A 16,169-nucleotide genomic window follows, 5' to 3' on the forward strand; every position below is an offset into this window, starting at 1 on the left:
CCATCTCTGCCATAGTCGAAAAGCAGTTCCTCATTTTATGTGCCATTTTTATTACTGAAATATAATTGACATGTAACAGTGTGTGAATCTAAGGTGTGCAGCCTATTGATTGGATACAGCGGAACGTTTTCATAGGATTGTCACCGAGTCGGAAACGAGCCCCTCTGTCACATTACGTAATTATCATTTCTTTTTGGTGGTTGGAATAAATTCTAGTCTCTCAGCAGATTTGATGATTGTCATACAGTGGTGTGGTCTCTCATCAGTACACGGGGCATTAAATCTCTAGGGCGTATTTACTACTCGTTGCCACTTTGTTCTCTTAAACAGCATCTGTCCCGTACCTCACCCCCATCCCCGGGTCAACCACCATCCTACTTTCTGTTCCTATGAGCTTGGCTTGTTGAGAGTCCCCATATCCGTGATACCGTGTTTGTCTTTCTCGGACGTGTCACCCAGCATAAGGTCTTCATGGTCCACCCGTGTTAGACCTGCAAATGGCAGGACGTCCCTTCTTCGAGCTGTATGACAGGACGTTTTATTTTTATTTATTTATTTATTTTTATAAATTTATTTTTTACTGGTGTGGCAGAACGTGTTAAATACCTTTTCTGTATTTTATGTCAGACGATCTATTACTTTTTTTGCCTCAGGATCATAGCTATTATGTTGTCACCTACTATATTACTGTCATTAAGAACAAGGGAAGCAGAATAATAAAATATTTGCTAGATTATCTTGCATTTAAATAACCGACTTTTAAACTATTTTTTTGTAGAAGATCTAGATTCCAAATGGCCAAACTGTAACTAATGGGACTTTCATCATTTTTCTTTGCTGCTGTCACTTAGAGAAATGGGAAAGGCACCGAGGATTTAGACTTCTCATAGCAATTGGATACGTGCACACGTGATGGATCCTATTTAATTACATACAGCTTTTAACACTGTTACTGGTCACGAGTCAAGGTTTTCTTTTAATGCCTCGCGGTGTCTCGCACGTGACGGATGGGTGACCGATGAAGGCTGGCTTGCAGTGCCCTCCGCGGCTCAGCTGAAGGTATTTGGAGCCAGAGGCCCCTTGATGGCTCCCACGGGGGTTCACGCACTTGTCAAGTGGTTGGAGTGAGGCCGACTCTGATTTAATGGGATTGCACCACGGGGTTGTGGGTTATTGACGTGGATGGATGGGACCACAGGGCATCGAGGCCCTTCTCGGCTGTGTCAGCGTTTTACCCCGAACAGTGATCACACCTGCAGCTTCGGGGGCGGGGAACCCTCCAGAATACTGACGTGCATAGAGATCAGTCAAATCAGCCCCGCACCAGAGGGTAAGGATTGATTTATCATCAAGTTCATTACTCGGGGCAATTTCCATATCGACCGTCGTCTGTAAGCTCCCTCAATCCTTCTCAACCACTGGTTTGGTAACGTCCTGCGGGAGCCCGTGAGCTGTACGTCCTTGATTGACCTTGCAAAGCGTGGACATAAACGTGCAGCCAGACCCTCCACTGCCGGCCTCCGATCCTAAGTCATACAACAGACAAAACTTAATTTGTTTTTAGACACATACACCTAACTTGATGGAAATTAGGAAGGCCTTCTCTTATTCGTCATCGTGGGCGCCGGTTCATTTTCCTTCCTGGCCACCCTTATTGGTGCTTTATTTTCAGCATTAAACTGAAGGAAAAAAAGGCTCATATTCAGAATTCTGGAGGTAGTCACCACAGTTATTTAGTGCTATTGGGTTCTGTTTGGCTATTAAGAGTCTCTACTTTTGTTCATGGCTAAGGTGAAAGCTGTACAGTGCACAACTCAGATATTTTTTAAATTTCTTTTTTAAAATTTTGCATATAGAACAAAAATTCATTACAAATCCATGTGCTCCGATGGCTGAGGCAGGGGCTGGCGGGCAGGACAGGGGAGGATGGGCTCTCCGACTTGCAGCTGGAGCTATGTTGCCCACCTGTTTTTCTCACCTTGGGCCAGCTCGGCCTTCTCTTGTTCTTACTAACATGATAGCTCACGGTTCCTCGCACGTCCGCCTTCCTTACCCAAGGTGGCGTCTATGTGACGGAGAAAGCTTACGTCCTCTCACGGTAACGGGGGCAGATCAGGAGGGGCCACTTGTCTACCCGTAGTCCTGATCCTGCCTGTTGCGTCCTCTGCATTGTCCCTAGCGTAGACTTCGGTCTTCGTGGTCGCAGGGTGGCTCCTGGCAGCCCGGTTGACTCAGGGCTAGTGAATCGGTCAACTGTTGCCTCGGCACATGCTGAGCCCTGTGGTCCTACTTTGATGACTCGGCCTCATTATTTTCTTACTGGCCCAGCAGACCCCTAGGCTCTTCCTTCCTCTGGACACTGGCTTTGGCTGTCTAACCCCTAGGGATGACATGACGCTGGCCCTAAACAGCAGCTCCAGACCAGTCCCTCAGGCATTCAGCTCTCCTTTCTCTTCTATGAAACCCAGGGGGACCCCAGGGGGCCTTCTCCACCTCGTGGAGGCTGGGGATACTCGGAATGACCATGGCCTCCTCTCCTCTCTGCCCTTCCCCTTCTCCAGAAGCATCCACACATAGGTGCCAGGCCAACCTGGGAGGCCGTGTTCTCAAAAGCTCATAGCCAGTGCTTTCTACTTGGGGTTTCTGTTTTTTTATCATCCTCTCACCCCTGGGGTTTGATGCTGACTTGGCCCTCACTCACCCGTTTCCCCAGGGCTATGACGATAGGTGGGTTGCCACAGGTGTGGGGAGGAGACCGAAACAATCCTGTGAGCAATCCAAAAAATAATTAGGAGGTGTTTAAATATTCAAAGGATACTGCCGTTGTTTTACTAGAATACCTTCAACCTTTTCTTCTGAACTGCACGACTTCATTCTTTCCCGTGTGAAAAAATACAATATTTTTAACAATATTTTTTCCTCTCAATTGATAAGTAGCAACGTGCGTTCCCAGACCACCCTTATTTTTTTATTAAGTAATTTTTTATATTATGTAATTTTGAATACTTGAAATGATTTTGCTATTTTGATCCAGCTAAAGAATATTATAATGTAAATCCGTCAGCCGCATAGCAGCTAGCCACAGTAGCTAAGCTGCCCTGTTACATCCAGTAACAACAGGTTCTCATTGCCCAACTCGACAATTAGGAGCACGAAGAGGCTTCTGGACAGCTCAGCGTCTCCGCGATGATAATCCCTGCAGCGTGGGGCCTTTAGAAACTAGGCTCATGTTGAAGTCAACTGGGGCTAGGGCTGCATCCTTCTGGTTCTGAGAGCCAGGAAACCCCGATGGGTAACGAACCAGCCCGATTCAGGGAGGCAGGGAGCAGCAAGGATGGTGCAGGGAAGGGTTAGGCTAACCCTCTAGTGCACCGTCTTGATACAAATCAATTGTTCTTCCTTTTGCATGGGGCACCTTAAACAGAGAAGGGCAGCGTAAAGATACGGCAAGCTGTGAATGCGACCAGGTGCGCATGGTTATCACCAAGATTAAAAAAACCAACTCCCTTTTCTCTCTCTCTATCATCTATCTATCTATCATCTATCTACATAGATCTGGTGCATCATAAATCAGCCAGCAAACACTGACTAGGGCCGTTCGACATCAGGCATCATTCTGGGCTCTTTGGAGTCAGAATACTTACAACATAGTTCCTGATTTTACAGCTAGAGCAGTGTTGGAAAGATCATTCACTCACGCAGCAAACATGTATTGACCGCGTCCATCCTCTGTGCCAGGCCCTGTGATCCGTGGGCATAGGCAGAAACAGAACAGACAAGAGCCGGGCTTCCACGGAGCTCCCGATCGGGTGATAGTGTGTTCGGTCCGTGACTCCGGCTACAACTGAACAGCCGCACTCTAGCCGGATGGAGCTCCTTTCCTTTCATATCAGATAAAAGGACTCGATGGAGCACATTGTGGGGAGCCTCGGCCGAGGCAGGCCCTCTGAGCCCGCTGGCCCCGGGCATCCGCACGTTCGGCCTCCTGTGCCCGGGCCCTGGCCTCTGCTCCCCCGCTCCTGGAGGCCGCTGTGCTCTCCCCGCCGTGTTCCCTCCAGGCTGGCTGGGAGGCCCCGCGACCACGGAAAGCTCTTCGTTGTAAGACTCCCCGCCGAGGGGGCACCTGAGGCTGGGGGGAGTGGAGAAGGGGGAGAATTTAAACCAGAGGGACTACTCCTTCCTGTGCATGGACTGGTCCCCTTGTAGCTGGTCACAAAGGGACGCGTGGGTCTCAGCTCTGCAGACGTTCCTTGGGTTGGGCGTATTCAGACTTTCCTTCGGAGGCCCGGGCCTGGAGGCCCAGCCCTGTTCTAGGTTTCAGCCACTCCCTCCTCACACACACACCAAAGGAAGCCAAGAACTGTTTTACCTCCGGGGAGCGCGGCTTTGTCCACCAGGAAGGGAGCCCCTGAAGCCGTCTACACAGCAACTCTGTGTAACCTTCCCCTTCCCGGCCAGGGCCTGGCTTCCCCTTCACAAACCCCGAAGGGCTCCTTTAAGCCTTTCCGCCAACCAGAACTGAACTCCCCCGAAGATGACTTCCACCTTGCCTTTGTGTCCCGGCAGCGCCCCCACGTCCTGCACGCTGCTCACAAGTACGGGGAGGCTGGGGGCGACCTGAGAGCGATTATGTGGCCTCCCGCCCCCACGGGGGCCACGGAAGGGCGAGCGCAGCCTTCTGGAGGAAGGGGTGGCTGGACGGCGGGAGGCCCGCGGGTGGGCGATGGCACCGCAGACGCAGGGAGCAGCATGTGCAGCACCCCCTGGGCCCCTGGGAGAGGGGAGGGCGGAGGCCCACCAAGTCCAGGAGGGACAAGGGCCTCATACGCCGTGAAACTGCTGTTGGCCTTGGGTCTAAAGGTCCTAGGAAAATGCCGAGCAACGCTATGAAGCGGGTGTGTGGGGTATCTGTGAGTGCCCGTGGGTAACGACAGGCTTTCCCCGTCAGCGTCCGGGGGAGGGTGGCTCAGCTCATGACACCGGGTGGCTGTGCCAGTTGCTGACCGAGCAGGGACAGCCGTGGGTACTGACTGATACGCTTCTACACAGTGTAGAGCCCCAGACACCAGAAGCTTCTTCCCAAGCCCCGGAAGAAGGAAGGCTGCGGCCCGGTCACACACGATGTTCCCCAAGTGGGGGGCAACGGTGACCTGCGACGGCGGCTCTAGCAGGCCTGTGTGCGTCTACACATGCTGTACGAGGACCTGGCAGGATAACCGTCCGGCTGCAAAGTTCCTCCCGAGTCGGCACCAAAGGCAGACGTAGGGCAAAGCCAGTGAAGCTCAAGCTTCAAAGCCCCTCCTTCTCCCGGGCCTTTTTAACCCCAAGCCCAGTTTCAGATCCATTTTGTTAAAGAAAGTTCTACACCCTTCAGCCTCCTCAAAACCTGGATCCACGTCTGCGTGGCAGGGTGCCCAGGCATCCGGGAGCCAGCGGGTCCGAGCCCGCCTTCGGACAGGGTTGGGCCTGGTGCAGCCCAGGCCCGGGAGCCCGCTGGGGCTGGGGAGGGCTGTAGGGACAGTCGGGGGTGACCCCGGGGCTCTGGGTCGATTGATCCACGGGGCCTGGTTCCCCAGCTCATCATCCAGGGCGCCCCCGGGGGTCGGTGTTCGGGGTCCCTGGGCTGAAAGGCCTGGGGTACCTGCCAGGTTCGCTCAAGTGAGGGGAGTCACTGTAACGGGGTCCCATAGGCCTGTGGGAGCTGGAGATAGATCAGGATCCAGGAGTCACCACGGGCATGAACCGAATCCCACCTATGGGGGACCTCGCTGTCGCCTACCTCCCCAAGTGCGCTGCCACTACCGATGGGCCGACCGCCTGGCCGCTGGGGCGTGGGCTGTGCGTGACTCCCACTTGCTCACCGTGACTACTTCCCCGTGGCTCCCGCCTGCCCTGCTCCCGGGGTGCTCGACGGTGCAAACTTCAGCCCCCACCTCCAAGGAAGTTTCTGCCCTGCGGGGGTTCCTCGGCCAGCAAGGGCAGAGGTCAGCGGCTAGCCTCCAGCTCCGGCTTGGGGACCTTTGCCAGCTGCGTACACCTGCCACGTGCAGGAACCTTCTGGAAAACAGGGCAGCCGGCGGCCCCGCCAGCAGGGCAGTGCAGGGGAGGCTCCCTTGCAAGTGCGGCTGCAGCGGGACCAGCGGCGCCCCCGAAGCTGTCTCTCTGTCCCTTCCCCCGAGTTGACCCTCCTGCGGGGCAGTTGCCCCTGCTGTCCCCGGGAGCCGGGGAGGGAACCGACGCCTGGGTCCGGTCCCTTGCTTGGGATCGCAGGGCTAGGCACTCGGGAGCCGGGCACAGGCAGGTGGCAGCGTCCGGGCCACCAAGCAGGGACGGGCAGCGCAGGGTGCACGGGAACGAAGGGCCCTTGGGGCCTGCACATGGAAGCCAGTGGCCCGGCTCCGGTGGCTCCCAGCAGGGGTTTGGGAATGGGCATCGGAGGGAGCCCGGGGCACGTGCCCCCGGAGGAGCAGACGAGCTGGGGACACGCTTCAAGTGTCTTCACCGCAGAAAAGGGACTACCGGCCACTTGCAGGTACAGCAGCTGCAGACTGTATCCAGTGTGACGGGACAGACTGCCATGTGCCTCGTCCTAGATGGTGTCACGTGGCCACCGGGCCCGCCCCCTGTCCCCCCAGAAGGGGTCAGCCTGGGCTCCCAGGGAAGTCGGCTCTAATATAGGTCAGAATTTTGAAGGGAAAACTACCCCCTCACTTTATAGCACAAAATTCTGGAAGTTTCTGGGCAAGCAAGGCCTTCGGGGTCGGTGGGCGAGGTCCCGGGAGCCCCGGTGCAGGTGTGGGAGCGGGTGTGCACCCATGGGCGGCCGGGCCCAGGGCACGTCCCGAGGGGCCCAGGGCCACCGCGCTGGCTGGGGTCCCGGCCGCCCTCTTGGAGGCCGAGCTTCGCCTGTGACCCCTCCCTGCTCAGGCTGCCAACCTGCTTCCAACCCCCGTGTGCAGGCCTCGCCTCTGAGCGGCTGGCAGCCGGGCTCCCCAGCGGCCGTGTGGTCTCCCCAGCTGAACCCTCTGTCCCCTACCTTGTGCCCCTTGGAGAAAACCCAGGCCGCTCCTACATCACTCTTATTTCCCTTTTCTCTGAATTCTTAGGGAGTTTGCCACCTGTGCTACTGCGGGGAGAACAGTGCTCACGGCACGTCAGATATACCCCGATTAGGTTACATCTTATTGTTTGAAAAAGGAAGAAAGAAAGATCGATGCCTTCGAAAGGCCAGGTTTCAATCGAATCAAGAGGTCAGCGAGCCTGGCTACAGTGGGATTTTGTTGGTCAGCGAGCCCGTAAAACCCCCAGAGGTGAAGCCCTGCTGAGGAGAAGGCCGGAGGACATTGGAGCCTTTGAGTCATGCTAGATGCGCAGGAGCCCCGCACAGCCGGGGGAGCGATCGCTAGGAGAGGCCCTGGCCCACCTCTTGTTCCTCTGAGAAAAGAGCAGAAGGGGAAGGAAAATTGTGAAGGCGAAGAAGGGAGAGCTGTCTCCTCTGGTGATAGTGGGAAGTAAGGATGCGGCCTAGACCGGGCGAAGACGGTAGAGAACACACCAGCTGTTTGCACCTCCTGGGAATTCTGCTGAAGGTTACACACACACATCTTGATGTCTTCTACAAAATAATTCATTAACTAATTTAAAATAAAATCAGAAAGTGCTATTTTTACAGTCAGATAATGAATTCAGAGCCAAAAAGTCTAGTTCCTAGTCCTGGTTCTAGGTCTACCCTTGAGCATGCACTTTGCTGAGCTTTAATATATATTTTTCTCTCTTATGAAATGGCAATAACATCAGCCTCCTTAGAGACACGCTATATAAATCATTCATTTACACATCAGATAGTAATTCAGCTGCATTGCGGAAGCCTCCAGTCTAGTCGCTGCGGGTGCAGCGGATGAACAGGAGCAGATAAAAATCTCAGTCCTTGTGGAGCTTATGGATTAGTATCATGGGCCAGGCTTTTTGGTTTTTTTACACAGTTATTTGTTGTATAGCTGTTATGTACTGTAGTGGTGTTTACAAGTGGATCGAGTCTGCAAATTCGTTGTTTGGCTTTGGGGTCCAACGGCAGCCAGGAAGCTGAAATTTAGGTGAGACTTTGCTGCAAACAAGCTCTGGGACTGTAAGAAGCGATGTTAGCTCGTCTCCTGGGCTGTAAGTGAGAGAGCCGGACCGTGTGGTCTCTTCAGCTTTAAAGTACGCGGTTTTGTTTATTCCTCCAGGGATCGCCGCTGTGGTGACTGAGATCTCTCTCAGTGTCAGGGCACGGGTTACAGATTCTGACAAATTAAGATGATGGCAAATGGCACTGTGATTTTGTGGCATTTTCTGTCATTTTCTTGTTATGTCAATGGTCTCCCTGCTATATTATCCTGAGGTAGGAATCAACAAGAGCATAATACATATTCTTTTTTTTATAATATTTTTTTAATTTTTATTTATTTATGATAGTCACACAGAGAGAGAGAGAGGCAGAGACACAGGCTGAGGGAGAAGCAGGGTCCATGCACCGGGAGCCCGATGTGGGATTCGATCCCGGGTCTCCAGGATCGTGCCCTGGGCCAAAGGCAGGCGCCAAATCGCTGCGCCACCCAGGGATCCCAAGAAGAGCGTAATACATATTCTTAACCAAACCCGATAGAACTCCCTTGACATGGGAAGCCTAGACTTGCATTTCGACATTCTAAATTCACCTCTATTCTCCTCTCTCAAGTACATCAAATTCTGTCCCTGTTGACTTACGTGTTTTACGTTTTACCTTGACCAGTGACTCCCTTTTTATATATCATAAAAATATAAGGTTTGGGGAAAAATTAAATTTAGTTCGGCCCCCCTCAGGATTATTTGCCCCGTCTAGATTAACTGGGTTTTATTACACTTGCGTAACAAGAGAGCAACGATCTGATAAATATTAGACCTCAGTATGCGGTACGGGCGTATCTAGTCCAAGCATTACAGTAGCAGAGATGACAATATGCCAAAAGTTTCCAAGACGCTAGTTTTACTGTCGTGGGGTGGGAGACGGTGAGGCAGGATAGATAGTAGTTGTGTAGTCAGCATGTATCGGGAACCTGACGGCCTGCAGAGGAATCCAGATCCTGCCACCTACTGCTGGGCGACCCCCAATACGTTCCTTAACCTCTCTGTGCCTCAGTTTCCTCATTCGTCCAGAGAGGATGAGTACCGCGCTGATTGCAAAGAAGAAAATTCATCAATATTTGTCAAATGTCCAGAATAGTGCTTGAGAAATGGAAAGTACTCTAGGGCTTGAGGCTATGACTTCGGGGAGAGCTGAAGGGAGAGGGAGGAGGAGTAGCAGATGTAGCACATGGAGAAGTGGGGGAGAAAGTGGGGTGAGCGCCTGGACCACGCGGGCGGGGGGATGGGAGAGCGTGGGCAGCTGGGCGCAGGCGTTTCTGGCTCGCACTGCCCAGGATAAGGGAAGTCTGAGGATTTGAAGGTGGAAGGAGCAAAACCAGTGAGGTCAGGGCTGATTAGAGGTGACAGGAGGGGGCTCCGGGGGGCTCAGGGGTGGGGTGTTGGCCTTGGGCCCAGGTTGTGACCCCAGGTCCTGGGATCGAGTCCCACATCGGGCTCCTGCTTCTCCCTCTGCCTGTGTCTCTGCCTCTCTCTCTCTGTCTCTCCTGAAAAAATAAAATCTTAAAAAAACAAAAGAGGTGATAGGAGGTAAATGCTCACAGAATAGTTTCCTGTGCTCCTCAGGAAGCCAGCCCCCAGGCCTGACCCTGGGTGGGCCCTGACCCTCCGTGGGCCTTGTCTGTGGGCCCTGACCCTCCGTGGGCCCTGACCCTCCGTGGGCCCTGACCCTCCATGGACCCTGACCGTCTGGCATCCACGTGGCACCGAAACCCTGAAGAAGCCAGTGCAGGGCACTGGACCCCTCGGCCCCACAGGAGCAGGCAGGGGATGCAGAGGCCTCCAGGAGCCCTCGTGGGCTGAGTGTCCCGTCAGAGGCCGTCCCAGTGACAGGCCACGGGCAGATAGGCCGCGGGGTCGGGCCAGCCCTGCAGAAGGAGCCTCACAGGCACACTGAGCCAGGGCGCAGATGGCAGGGTTGGGGCCTGCGGGCATCACAGTCGCCACAGGGCAGTGCTGTGACCCAAGAGTCAGACTCCTACTGAAGCTCACGCACACATGCACACGCACACACGCACACGCACACGCACACGCACACTCACAGACCTTTCCTCCCGTACCTGGAGGCCATAGAGAGGCCCGGGGGAGGGTGGGGGATGCTCCAAGGGAAAGCTCAGCCTCAGCGGGGAGCCGCGGCGTGGGCAGGTGGTGGGACACCGGCCTCCAGCTGGGCTGGGACAAGAGGGACAGGAGCTGTTTGCTCGGGAAGCTCTTGGGCAGCGTCAGGGCCGCCCCCTGCCTGGTGACACGAGGGAAATGGGCAGAGGGGCCCCCCCCAGCGGGGCGCGTCCTTAGGAAGACCTGGCGACGGGGAGGGAAAGCAGCGTCTTCGAGGGTAAAGCATCCACAAAGCTTGGCGTGGCTTGACAGATAAGGTTCTCACCCTTTCTCCCTGCCACCCAAGGTAGTTCTTTTTTTTTTTTTTTTTCTTAAGATTTTATTTATTTATTCATGAGGGACACACAGAGAGAGGCAGGGACACAGGCAGAGGGAGAAGCAGCAGGTTCCATACAGAGTCCAACACGGGACTCGATCCCGGGACCCCAGGATCACGCTCTGAGCCGAAGGCAGGTGCTAAACCGCTGGGCCCCCCAGGGGTCCCAATTCTTTTTTTCGCTATTGCTTCTCAACATAGATGAAAAGGCCTTGACCCCAGCTCCAGGGATCCGCCGGGAGCCGGAGTGGAGATGGTCTTCAACAGGAGTCTTCCCAGAGTTCTCCGGTCCATGCTCACAGCACCACCCCCCCCAAGCACCAGTTACGCTTTGCTTGCCTGGTGTGCGGCCGGCGCTGTGTCCCACCCAGCTGAGTCCTCCCAGCCCCAGCAGGTGCCACTGGGCCCTTCCAGTCCCCCATCGTGTGCTGCTCCCGGCTGGCGCCACGGCCTTCAGCGGCTCACCGAGGGCAGAGCCAGAGGCGTGGGAGCTTTGCCCTCTCGAGGCGGCAGTGAGGGCGGATGTGGGAGTAGAGAAGCCAACACCCCTTGTTTACAAGTGGAACAAACTTTGAGATGTGCTTTTACTCCGGAGTTTCCCAAAGGTTCAGACTACGGCTGGAATCACTTAAAATTTCGCCCCTGCTTGGCATCTCCTTCCGTGTCCCACTTTCCCACTCCCTTATTTTTTTTCCCCTTGGAGCACGTTCTTAATAAGTCATTTGCATAGACATCCTTGTCTGAGGTTCTGGTTCTGGAAGTAGTCTGCCTAAGACAGCCCTAACTCATTCATTCATTCATTCATTCTTCATTCATTCATTCAAAAATGTGCACTGAGTGTCTGAGGGCCTTTGTCCCAGTCCTGGGAAGAAGAGCAACATATGGCGAGGTAAAGTGTAACAACAGGCACCCTGGAGGGAAATGCGGGGCAGAGCGAGACTACCCATTTCTAAGCCACGGGCAGCTTTTAATATATGAACCTATCATCACACCTGAAGAAGTGACCTGCATGTAGCAGGTTCCCGTGGGTGCTGACGAAGCTGATCAGTCCTCGTCTCATAATGTTGACCGCTGGGAAGAGCCCAACGTTTATTTAGAAATGGATTTATTCGCATTTATTGGGCTCCTGCTGCGAATTTCCAGTTTGAGAAACTGGGAGTCTAAGTACAATCTGAACGATGTGCACAATGCTGTAGAAGTCCCGTGAAAGAAATCACAGTTTTCCGAGAAAACCAAAGGCTGGGTGCTGGAGAATAAGTGGAATGAATTGTGGACACAAGTAGAGAGGCATTTTGGAAGGGCAGTAGCTAAGTCCACAGAAACCGGGTGTGCAGAAGGGCTGGCAGGTCTGGGAGGGCATCATGTGGGGACTGAGGCAGGTCTCCCGGGCAGGGCAGAGGCAGGGGACTGGAGATGACCCTGGGGGTACAGGTCGGAGCCCCGTGGCACGGGTCGGCCTTACTCCTGCAGCCACAGGGAGCATTCGACAATGTGTAGGATCGCGGGGGGTTGCGCTAGGAATAACAGGGAGGGCGCCTGGAGGGCACCTGGTGGTTAGGAGAGGGACTCGGGATTTTTGCCCGGGTCATGTTGTTGGGGTCGTGGGATGGAGCCCGGGGTCGGGTCCCTCAGCAGGACGTCTGCATGACCTGTCTCTCCCTCCCTCTCCCTCTCCCTCTGCCCACTTGTGCTCATGCTCTCGCTCTCTCGCTCTCTCGCTCTCGCTCTCTATCGAAATAAAAAGTGATAATCAAGATAATACGAAGGATGCAGTCAAGAGGAGAAAAACTTGGGTCAGGACATCTATTGACTAAAAGACTGTTGCTAGGTTAAATGATAAATAATTTCCAATATTTAACCAGTTTTGATCCAACAACAATGTGGGGCTCACTAGACCAGGAGGACTGAGGGCACCGGTTGGAGCGGTGGCACCGTCTGGAAGGAGGGGGAAGGAGGAGACACACGTGGGACCGACGACCAGCCTGCAGTGAGCAGCCCCCGCCAGGGCCAGGGTGGGGCTGCAGAAACGTGTGTGACAGTGAGGGCAAGCTCTGTGGGCACCCTGGGCGCGTACCCAGGACCCTGGGACCCCTATGCACGCTGCACACCTCACCTCCAGGGCTTCATGTCTTCCATTCCTACTTTTTTTTTTTTAATTGAAGTTAGGTTTGCCAACATACAGTGTAACACCCAGTGCTCACCCCGTCAAGTGCCCATCACCCAGTCACCCCATCCCCCCGCCCACCTCCCCTCTACAACCCTTTGTGTTTCCCAGAGTTAGGAGTCTCTTATGGTTTGTCTCCCTCTGTAATTTTCCCCACGCAGTTCCCCTCCTTGCCCTATAATCTCATTAACTGTTTCTTATATTCCCCGAGTGAGTGAGACCCTGTGATGATTGTCCTTCTCCGACTGACTCCCTTCACTCAGCATCACCCTGTAGTGCAGCCACGTTGAAGCCAATGGTGCGTATCTGTCCTGATGGCCGGGTCACGTTCCAGGGTATATATAGACCACATCTCCTTTATCCCTTCCTGCTTTTTAAAGATTTTGAAAAGAAAAAACATCTCTACATTCCTCACGGGCCTCAGATTCGCAAACCTGAGCTGGAGGGGCCCAGGCTGCAGACCTCAGACCGCCAGGCTCCTCGCTCCCGTGGCTCCCGCTGCCCGGCCTGGACGCACACCTGACACCCAGGTTCCCGGCAAGGTAGGCCAGCGGGTGACATGGCCCTGCTCGGAACAGCCGGCCTCCAGACCCTGACCTGGGCAGCCCAGCGGCAGGGGAGGCACCTGGGTGGCTGCAGCCCGGGCCCCACCAGCCAGGTCGTCCTTCACCGGGGGCACAGGGGGTTCGGAAAGTCACAGGGAACAAATATAAAAATCCGAGAGTGGGTTTGTTGTTGTTGTTGTTGTTGTTTTTTCTGACTCTGACCTCAACGCTGATCACACCCCCAGAGCCACAGTATTTCTGTTAAAAGGGCCACTAAACTTCTTCCATTTGCACTGAAATAGATCTTGGCCAAAGTGTAATTTGTGGTGCAAAGAAGACATTTTATTGTCCTGCAAACAGCACTGCTTTCCTAAAACAGACACGATCTATTGCGTAATAGTGTCAGACACTGGAGAACTACACGTCTGTGTGGGTAGTGTATGTGACTGATGCTACGTGACATGGGTAGGCGCGCTGTTGGAGTGATCTCAACTAAACTTTTGAGGAAAAAAGTACCCTAGGAATCCAATAAAAAAGACTGACTAAGAAAACACTGAATTTCATTTCTTTCTGCTTTTTCCCTGTAATGCTTCTTTGCGAGAACTTAATTTCATTCTGCTGTTTCTTGTAAGAGAATTAGTAAGAAACGTAGATGGAGGAAATTTTTTTTTCTTAGTATTTTTCATTGAATCCAGTGAATTGAAGCTGTTATTTGTAGAGTACTGTTCAGGGATGGGCCTCAGCCGACTGTACGGCATCGTTCATTCAGGCCACAAACGCTCGCTGTCCGTGACCTACATGCCAGGCGCTGGGGTAGCTGCCGCCGCACAGTGGTGGGCAACACCAGGCAGGGTCCTGAGCTTGTGAAACTCACAGTCTAGAGATAACAACAGATACTCAATAATCACAAAAAATAATTCTTGCTTCCAAACTATCATGAGCTCTTGAAAAGAAAATAGTGGGTATGACGTAGTGGGGGGCCAGTCCTAGTCAACAGGAGAGCCTCTGAAGAAGAGATATTCCACGTTGAGATCGGAAAGGCAAGTAGGAGTCAGCCAGCTGATGAGGGAATTGGAAGAGCATTCTAGGCAGAGGGAGCTTCAAGGGCAAAGGCCCTGAGGTAGGAAGAAGGACGACAGTGTTCACGACCTTCATAGATGGCCAGCGTGGCCGGGACAAACGACGCTGGAGTTCCAGCAGAGGCGGGATCGGACGGGACCTTTGAGGTCATGTTAAGGATTCTGGTCTTTATCCTTTTTAAGAGCAACAGAACGTCACTGAAGGCTAGAAAGTGGTGGGATGGGACTCACCTCCACCAATCCTTTGAGGCCGGCGAGTTTTTATTCAGTATTTCACAAGCAGTGTGATAACTGCTCTCAGGACTTAGAAGTCACAGAAGGCATGGTCGCCACCCTTAAGGAATATTTAGTATGAAATCGTGGCAAGAAATAGAGGGTGGCTCAAAGCTGGGAGGCAGAAATGGGAAGATAAGATCGAAAATGTCTTCATCCAGAGGGCTATGGCCGATGCAAGCTGATATGTAGATTTTTGGTTCTGCTTTTCTTTAAAAGGCGGTCAAGAAAGAGTCGTCGGACAAAAGGAGTGAGCATCATTGTTCTGTCCACTGACACCCTCTGTCTGTTCACAGATCAGACACCACACAAACAGCTACGCAGCCAGCTCCACCTCCTTACCCCACCAGGGCTCCTCAACCTTGATGTGGAGTGACCAGCTGGAAAGGTGAGACTGAGACACCATCCAGGTTTGCGGCCTCACCTGCCCCCACCTCTGCTCTGATCGTGTTCGTGCGACAAGGATGGACGGTCCCCAAGAATCAAAGTGCAAATTCAGCACACGTCCCCGATCCTGGAGGCCCAGGCTCCCGAGGGAGGTCGTTGCTGTCTTGACAAGCCCACGTCCACCTCCTCCAGCGCACGTTCTCGCCTGGCTGCAGGCTGCTCCTGGGACTGGGCGAGTCTGCGTGTCACTGCTTTTCTCATATGAAGAACAGAGCCCAGGACTAGTCTAAGGCTAAGCGATCCTGCTCTCACTTAGCACCAGAGCTCAGCGCGCTCCCCACGTGGTTGACACACTCTTGCTCGCCCTGGCCTAGGCCTGTCTGGGGTACAGCGGGTACTTCAAGGGGTGGACGCTCTAGAAAGCAGGACGTGAGGCCGAATACGATGTTAGTCATGTCAGATTTCAAGCACCAGCTTCCTCCCTCAGACCCCTTATTTCATCATTCCTGTACTGACTGTGGGGCTACGTGGACGCCGTCAGGGTGTGATTCCATTGGGTGATCTTTTGTGTTTTAATGAAAAGTGAAAAGCTTTAATGATTTTTTTTTCCAAATATAGCACACTTGGCTTCTCAAGCTGAAATCTCCATTGTAATGGACAGTGTGCATGTTCATTTTACTCCGTCCCCTGGGTGAGGCTGGGCACAGGGCCTCTGCCCTCCGTGCGTGTGGTGAAGGTGGATGCAGACATTTAGGTGGCTCAGTGTCTTTGGACGTTTGTCCTCCTGTGGTCGAAATAACTGAAAGATAATCACTTGAGTTCCTCAGGGGAAGATGGAAATGTAGTTTTTCAATAGAGGTACAGTGTGCGGCGATGCCTAAAGGATACCAATAAACTAGAGGATTCTGGAACATAGCTCAAAAGTCTTGAGGCCAATAGACTTTTTCCTCAACTCACCTTTCTGGTCCTACATCCTTCCCTTAGTTATCTACATGTGACACACCTATCGTGGGCACTCTTTTTGCTATACACGCAGATTTCCTTGGAAAACAAATGAAGGGAAAAGAAAGGAGATACTTAGTTCCTATCTCTTTATTGGTAGGCTCACCCTAATTTCATTTTTAATT

The 16,169-nt window shown here is 53.3% G+C and overlaps 1 protein-coding gene across 5 annotated transcripts in view; it reads left to right on the forward strand.

The window, feature by feature from the left end:
* Positions 1-16,169, forward strand: part of PTGER3 (prostaglandin E receptor 3) — a 185,258-nt gene that overhangs the window by 60,885 nt on the left and 108,204 nt on the right. For 2 of the 5 annotated variants that reach the window (XM_026018091.2, XM_072754876.1), the window contains exon 3: positions 14,952-15,043. The exons of the other annotated variants lie outside the window; for them this stretch is intronic. In XM_026018091.2, coding sequence (XP_025873876.2) covers positions 14,952-15,043 — 92 coding nt within the window. The remainder of the gene's footprint in view (positions 1-14,951; positions 15,044-16,169) is intronic. 5 annotated transcript variants of the gene reach the window in all.

Source organism: Vulpes vulpes, chromosome 3, assembly GCF_048418805.1.
Source record: "Vulpes vulpes isolate BD-2025 chromosome 3, VulVul3, whole genome shotgun sequence".
NCBI lineage: Eukaryota > Metazoa > Chordata > Mammalia > Carnivora > Canidae > Vulpes > Vulpes vulpes.